The sequence below is a fragment of the Galeopterus variegatus genome, unplaced genomic scaffold, assembly GCF_000696425.1.
Source record: "Galeopterus variegatus unplaced genomic scaffold, G_variegatus-3.0.2 Scaffold8616, whole genome shotgun sequence".
Classification (NCBI taxonomy): Eukaryota; Metazoa; Chordata; class Mammalia; order Dermoptera; family Cynocephalidae; genus Galeopterus; species Galeopterus variegatus.
The window spans coordinates 26,368-34,101 of NW_007734727.1; the positions used below are offsets into that span (position 1 = coordinate 26,368).

General features: G+C 42.9%; 1 protein-coding gene across 1 annotated transcript in view; it reads left to right on the forward strand.

The window, feature by feature from the left end:
- Positions 1 to 220: 220 nt before the first annotated feature.
- Positions 221 to 7,734, forward strand: part of LOC103608596 (zinc finger protein 717-like) — a 36,050-nt gene continuing 28,536 nt past the window's right edge. The window contains exons 1-2 of the mRNA XM_008593016.1: positions 221 to 297; positions 3,497 to 3,555. Of these exons, the coding sequence (XP_008591238.1) occupies positions 3,499 to 3,555 (57 nt within the window). The 5' untranslated portion in view covers positions 221 to 297; positions 3,497 to 3,498. The remainder of the gene's footprint in view (positions 298 to 3,496; positions 3,556 to 7,734) is intronic.

The window sequence follows — 7,734 nt, forward strand, 5'->3', positions numbered from 1 at the left end:
TCGCTGTCTTGTGGGTAGGGACCAGTCCTAAAGCATCAGAGGCAGGTCTACAGGCAGCAAGACTGACTCCCCGGAAATAAGAGAAACGTCCTCCTTTGGTTCCTAAGAGACTGTCTTAGAGGCTTATGGGAAATGTAGTCTCGCCCTCCAGTGACGCCAACAGCACAGCGCTAAGGGAAGGGCTTGTCCTGGTTCCTTCTGCGCGTGTGCAGCTCCGCCCACTCCGGAACTTCCGGGCCCTGCGGCCGCTCGCACGCTGATCGGCAGGCTGTGGAGGGTTGGGCTCAGTGCCTGAAGGTGGGTGCGAGAGTGAAAGAGGAGGTCCGTGGGCCTCGGGGGATCCTGGGGAGCGGCACGGGTGTCCCAGCACTTGGTGGAGCAGGAACGCCGGTGGTCTCAGGCGGGCGGGGCCTGATGTGCCGGTGCGAGCGCGCGGGCCTGGGTGGGGAGGGGGCACCTCGGGCTGCGCTGTCAAGGACTGGTTTGTCAAAACACGGCTCTCTGCGAGAAGACCAGCTGTGTGCTTCCAGGTGTACAAAAGCCGATTCCAGAAGCTCCTGGAACGGGGTGGTCGAGTCCGAGATGGCGACTGGGGTGTGAGGGGGTCTGCGGTGTGCGTTCACATTCCAGCACTATCATGAAGGAGCCTGTTACTAACCTATATGACATTGGCTTTACGCATCTGTAAGTTGGGCGTATTAACAGTGCTAGTGAAATGCTTCCAGATTCTCCGAGAAGTAATTGTGAAGTGTGGGCAGACCGAGTTTTACTATGTGGCAGTCATGTTTGTGGGTTTTCTTGGGGCAGCTTCAGCAAGTGAAGTTTCTGGTCCCCTCCTGCACTGTGTAGCCTGCCCAGAACTCCTGGTTTGAGTATACAGAATTCAGTACAATACCTAGTTTTCAGGAACAGTGAGTTCTAGGAGGTAGATACTGGATGATGGTCTGGTTTTCCTTGGAATAAAGTAGGAGTTACAAACTTTGAAGGAGGGCTCCCTGTGAGTAGTAATCCCACCTGAAAGAACACCCTCTCTGGTCTGAGCTCTGTCACTAGTGCTTCAGAGCAGAGGCAAAATAGTCCCAGAAAGGGCGTGAGCCTAACTTTGCATGCCCCAAGCAATTACTGATCCTGCGGCCTAGAGAGGAGATTTGAGTGATACTGCCTCTTCTGGAAGCTATCAATGACCGGGTGCTACTGGAAGGTTTGAACCAACTTTCAGAAGGGAGAGGTGAATTAGGCCGGGAAAGATAGGCAAGGGCCTAGAAAATGTTACTTATTGAGGTGTTTTGATAGTGTGGTCTGTGGTGGAGGGTTACCCTGTGACACCTGAGATGATCTCTCCACAGTGCTCTCTAAACCCACGTCTATTCCTTCAATCTCCCTTCATTGATTGTTTCCAGAGTCTGAGCTCTCATAAACCTAGCCTATTACCAAATTTGGCATCTAGAGATATGCCGATGATCCATTGATCCTGAGGTATTTCTGCTTTTGACTAGTGTTATTCATCTTGCCACAGTTAACTCAAAGGAAGTGTTTATTTATTTATTTATTTATTTTCCTTTTTGTCTTTTTTCGTGTCCGGCAACGGACCGCAACCCTCAGTGTCCCGCCGGTACCGGACCGGACCGGACGGCAATGGGATCGCAACCCTCGGTGCTGCGTCCGCCCCTCACTCAGCCAGTGAGCGGGAACCGGTCTGTATGTGGGATCCGAACCCTCGGCGGGAGTGCCGCCATGCTCCCAAGCGGTGCACTGTAGCAGTGCGCCACTGGGCCGGCCCCAGAAGTGTTTATTTTTGAGATCATTTTTGTGACATTGAAGTCAACTTAGAGCAAATATTGCTCTAAAATACCTTGTTTTAAACATACCTATCCCTTTTTATCCCTACACATGCTGTGGATCATGTGAATTCAAAGGCTTAATAATGCAAGTGTTTCCCATTTAATGTCAGTAATCTGTTCCTAAAAATTATAAATTCTGCAGAAAATGATAGAAGCCTATTTTACATTATTTAAAATAGGAAAATTGGACTGTGTCACATTTGTTTACCAACCAACACATGTAAATAAAACACGGTACCATGCTTGAATATAAGTAACAGAATTATGTTTTGATGTAAAAAACTTAAAACATAGTCTTTGGATCTCCAGATAATTGCTTTGTTTGTTTCACATTACTTCAACCACACTGAAGTCCATTCATTTGACTTTTATTTTGCTTTTTAAAACTTCTACATGTGATTTTGAAGTTCTAATTATTGTACTTGACATGTAAGTGAAGATTCCCCCACTTCCCAATTTGTTAAAAATATTTAATTCAAGGTGCTTAGATGCATCAGTTAGCCTTTGCTATGTAAGGATCAACAAAAATTTATTGGCTTAAAAAAGGAACTATTTAATTTGATGGCGTTCCTGAGGATCAGCATTTGGGCTGAGCGCAGTTGGAAAATTCCTGTGTTCATGTTGCCTGGGGTCACAAATGAGACTGCCTTTACCTGGTGCCTTGACTGAGGCTGGTTGGTTTACGATGGCTTCACTGACATGTCTGGTGGTTGGTGTTGAGTCTTGGCTTGGCCCTGTGTTTTCAACAGGGTAGCTTCAGGCTTCATCAAAATGTGACTGTGTCCAAGAAGGCAAGCACCAGTGGACAAGTACTTTTCAACTGTGTTTTCATCACATTTACCAATGTCCTCTTGGCCAAAGCAAGTCAAATGGCAATGCCCAGGTTATTGTTGCAGCCAATTATATGCAAGTGTGGATATAGGGAAGTGGCCTACTTGGAACCATTCTTGGAACAGTGTACCACAAAAAAGTACATTATGTATTTATACACACACACACATACACACACATATATATAATCATGGGTGAAAAATGTTGGGTTGCAGCATGCATATTTTCCATGAAATTTAGGTATATAAAAGCAAGAGGTATTTTAGGGGAAGCACTCATAGGGAGTCTGGTGGTGTCCCCATATTAATAGGAAAATAGTTCGTATCACCCAAGTGCATTTCTATAACATTAATTCTAGTAGAAACATAATGTTTCTTCCTTTGGCTTAATTATTTATTTATTTTTGGCAACTGGTCAGGATGAGGATCTGGACCCTTGACCTTGGTGTTACAAGGTTGTGCTATAACCAGCTGAGCTAACTGGCCAGCCCCCCTAATTATTTCTTTAAAGAACATTAATTGTTGCACAATCAGTAGGAACTGTATGTTTTCATTAACCCAATAATAAATTGTGTCTAATCTCTACCAATTAATGTACTCGTGGGTACATTAATTGTGGTACATGAATTGTGTTTAGTCTCTACCATGTACTTGTAGGTACACATCTTCAATGGCGTCTTTTTGTACTTTTCTGTATAAGTGATTGTTCTAGGAGCCTTCACCCCCACCCCTCAACATAATGTGTAGAGCGTTTTAAGCAGAAGAATCTAGGACCAAGCCACACCAGTTCTCTCATGACTCCACTCCATTTGCCTTCGTTCCCAGGTATGCTTCCAGAGTCTTCTGTGTGTTTCCAAGAGCATGAAAAAATGCATAAATCTCTGGTGAGTTGTTTATTTGTTCCTTACTTTGTTTTACATTTTATTTGATGTGTTGTATGGCATTCATGAGTAAAAATAGAAAAGTGGACATAAGTAAAAATCAGCTTTAGGAAAGTTGGACATAAATGACATAAAATGGTCACACAGAAATAGGGAGGTTATAAGACCTTAGAGTCACGTAAGTTGAATATAGATTTGAGTCTGGTCTTTCTGATGTCATGTCAAAAAGGCAGACACATTTGTTGCATGATTAGAATGGAATCTGAGAAGACAGCATGCTAAATTCTCATGGGACATGAAGAATTGATGATACTGAAGTCTGAAACACTGTCTTCATTGGTCATATGTATGATGTAGTGGAAAGTTTTTCACTACCAACCTGTAAATAAACACTTACAGCATTTTGCAGTGGAAACGGTTACCTAATGCTAGAGCTAAACTCACATAGGAAGGTTTTTCTGGAATTGTGAAAATAGTGTGGTCCAAGACAGCTTTTGGAAGGCTGTATTTGATTCATGGACAAAAGCTGGAATGTCTGAAGGAGATTGAGTTGACTACAGGTCCTTAAGTAACTTTTTATATATTTCTCTCATCTTGTCTGTACATGAAGATTGTATAGCAGACTATTCAAAGTTATATTTGCTGTCACATATTCCCAGTGTTCATTTACATTATAACCCACTTAATGGAGTCTTACTTCAGTTTTTCAGAAGCTCCCTAATATCCTAAATTGTAATTAATTCCAATGGCTATTGTCTAGTCTTTGCCTAACTTGAATCTTCTGCCATATTTGAAACTACTGTCCATGATCTGCCCCAGGAAATTCTTCTCTATTAGTTTCTGTCCAGGCCTCTCTGATAATTACTTTTGTTTCCCTGAGTTATTCTGCTTTTTTTGCTCCTTAACACAGCTCTTCCAAGTACTCCATCCTAACCCCATTCTTCTTACTCTGCAGTTCTCCTAAACTCAGCTCTCTGAGGTTTGCATTCCTGTCTCTCTCCATCTTGCATCTTTTCTCCAGCCTTTAGACACAGGTTCAGCTCTGCTGAATGCTTCTTTGTGTCTATCCAAAAGGCACCTCAAACCCAACAAATCCAGAATGAAAACTGGACCCCCCCCTCTTCCCTTACATATGGTATCATTACCATCCAGCCAGTGACCCAACTCAACAAAATGGGATTTTTTTCTGTATTCCTCCTCCTCTCTCAGGTCTACTCTCTTCCAGTGTCGAGTTCTGCTGTGTTTGTTTATTCTTTTTTAAAATTCTAATATGTGCATACTGTGCCAGTATTGGGAAAGAGGTTCTTGGTGCTCAGAAATAAACACAGCTACTATGTTTGTTACATTGGAAATGTCATTCTTGACAAAACCTAAAGGGAGTGTTTGCTCAGTGATGAGGTTCAATCCCTCTGGAATTTTGTGCCTACCCAGTATGTATAGTGACGTCCTTAGGAGTCCATGGGGAGAATGCATTCAGTAGTTAGTAGGACATATTTGAATAAGGTTCAATAAAAAGATATGCAAAGAAGAAAAGCAAGAAGTACAGATTTTTATAATTTTACCTTTTGCCTAAATAAATTTATGTCAGGGATTCCATCTGTAGTTTTTATTCATATGCAGTTGTAGGTTTGTAGTTCAAAAGGACCTGTCATGGTTTCAGACTCTTTTTAAGACTACAATTAATTCTACTTTTTCAACTAACCACTTGAAAATTAGTAAAGAAAAATGGATGTGTACATCAATCATAACTATGTTTATGGACTAGAACTGCAGTTAATAGTTGGTTAAGAATAAAAAATGACATTATTACTGGAACATTTGATATTCACAATTATATTTTGAGATCTAACATAAAATGTTGTGTTCTTTTTTGTTTATTTTGAACCCAGAATTCAATCTAAACCTACACACTTCATGTTTATGTATGGTCTCTAATAGTTTTCTTGGTGTTCTAACTATCTGCTACATAACAAAGTACCATAAAATGTACTGGCTTAAAACAGAAATGCTTATTATTGTTGCAGGGAACCCTAAACATTTTCTAATTGTTAAGCCTTTCCCCTTTTCCACTTGAGAAACTGTTTTAGAAACTCTATGCTTGACTGTCTTAACTGCAGACTCTGGCCTCTGCGACCTAGCGTGCTTGCTTCCTGCACCTGCCCTCTGTGAGGTAACAGCAGTCTCACATCCCCCAAGGGCCGGATGCAAATTAGGCTCCAGAAGTGACCAGTGGACTGTGTCCCATAATCAGCCAATCCAAATTAGCAGGACTGCATCCCTCATTTACATAAGAGGACCTGAATGGGAACTTGGGTGGGAAAAGGGAGGGAATCTAGACTATATAAGATGGTCTTTTCCTTTGTTCTGGGAGACACTGGTTTAGGAGTCTTTGCTCCCCAGTGCTCTCCTTGCTTATAAACAAAAGAGGCACTGTAACTCTGAACAAAGAGCTGCAACACAAAATAAAGAGCTGTAACACTGACACCGGTCTTGGATTCCTCTGTGCATTTGGCCCACAACATTATATGTCATATTTTTGTGGGGCAGTAAATTGGACAGGCAAGTGTGGTCTGCTACCCAATGTCTCTGGTCTCAGCTGGAAAGACACTATTTGCTGGGGACATTGAGCAGGCAATCCAGCCCTCTCTCTGTGTCCATTTGGGACTTCCTCACAGTCTGGCTATCTCAGGGTAGTCCAACTTTGTAGGTCCGTCATCCACCATGCCAAATGATTAAAAAGTCTGTTATGCCAAAGTTTGCAAGGGATAAAGAACAGCCTTTTTTTGAGTGGCTACTTAAGAAGCTCAAGGCAGGTAAAGGAGGTGGAAGACCTCAAACTCCCAGATGGCTTAAAATCACAAGCATTTATAAAGCAAAATCATGAGTAAGGGGTCCCAGAAGTTGTGTAGGACTCTGATTGGTTCGGGGCGAAGTCAGCCCAGTTATCCCTGGCATCTCGATTAATGTCCTCCTTCACTTTTTCAGGTCTGGAGGATAAGTGCTTCAAAGTAGGCTTTCAGTTGATGGCAGTTCTGCAGAACAACTCAAGATTGTTGTTACTGATGTTATCTTAAGACATTTACTGAGAAACAAACATCTGGTGGCCCTGAGGACTTGTTTAGCCTTAGGGAGATACATGTTTAATTAACTTTATTCATATTGTTAACTAAATTTTCGGATTTCTCCCAGCAATACTCCCAGAGATTCAGCCTTTCAGACTTCTCAGTCTTCATTAAGCACATTGTTTCCCTTTAGCTATTCCCTGCCCCCCAGCCTGAGGCCAGCTCTGGCTAGGGGTGTAGCAACAACTTATGGGAAACATCAGGGGTCCGCTCCACTTCAGTCTGCTGGCTTATTCTTGAGCAAGTGTCCAAGAGGTCCAGGAGAAGCTGCAAGTCTTCTTAGGATCTCCCCTCAGAGGTCCCAAAACATCTCTTCCACCACGTTCTTTTTGTTAAGTACATTGCTAAGATGAGACTGATTTCAGCATGGGGGAGGCGGGGGCAGATGGACTCTACCTCTCAGTAAGAAGAATAGTAGGAATTTATAGCAACCTGTAATAAGTCACAGTTCACCCTCTGGCCACAAATTATATTTCTGGCACTTGCAAATTACACTTTGTTTTTCTTAGGAGACTCCAGAGTCTTCTCAGTTATGGCACTGTCTGAAAGCCCAACTAAATCAGGTCCTGGTGGCCTGTCATCTGTCCCTCCACGGACACCCAGCCCACAGTGAGGAGACTGGCATGAACCTGGTGGGCACATCTCTTCAGTTGTGTGGCAGGATGCAGCAGGCAGCCTGCAGGCACTGGTCTGAGCAGTTAGGAGTTTCCACTGGGGCCTGCTCCCATTCTTTGATTAAGACCCCGTCCTGGTCCTTGGGAAAATGCTTGATACATCTACATTCTGTCCTCTGGGATATGCCATTCTCTGAGTTGATATTCTTTTTCCTAATGGAATGCTGATGATGAACCTTCTTCAAATATTTCTTGCTTACAGTAAGTTGGGGATCCATTGGCCTTTTTTTTTTTTTTTTTTTTTTTTTCACTTTTGCCTGACTCTGTCCCTTTGATACTGAAAGGGCGGATGGACCCGAGCTGATAAGGCGACAGGACCTGAGCTGACAGTTCGCCAGAGAAGTTCCGCTTTATTCAAGGACTGCGTGTACATTTATAGGGAGCTG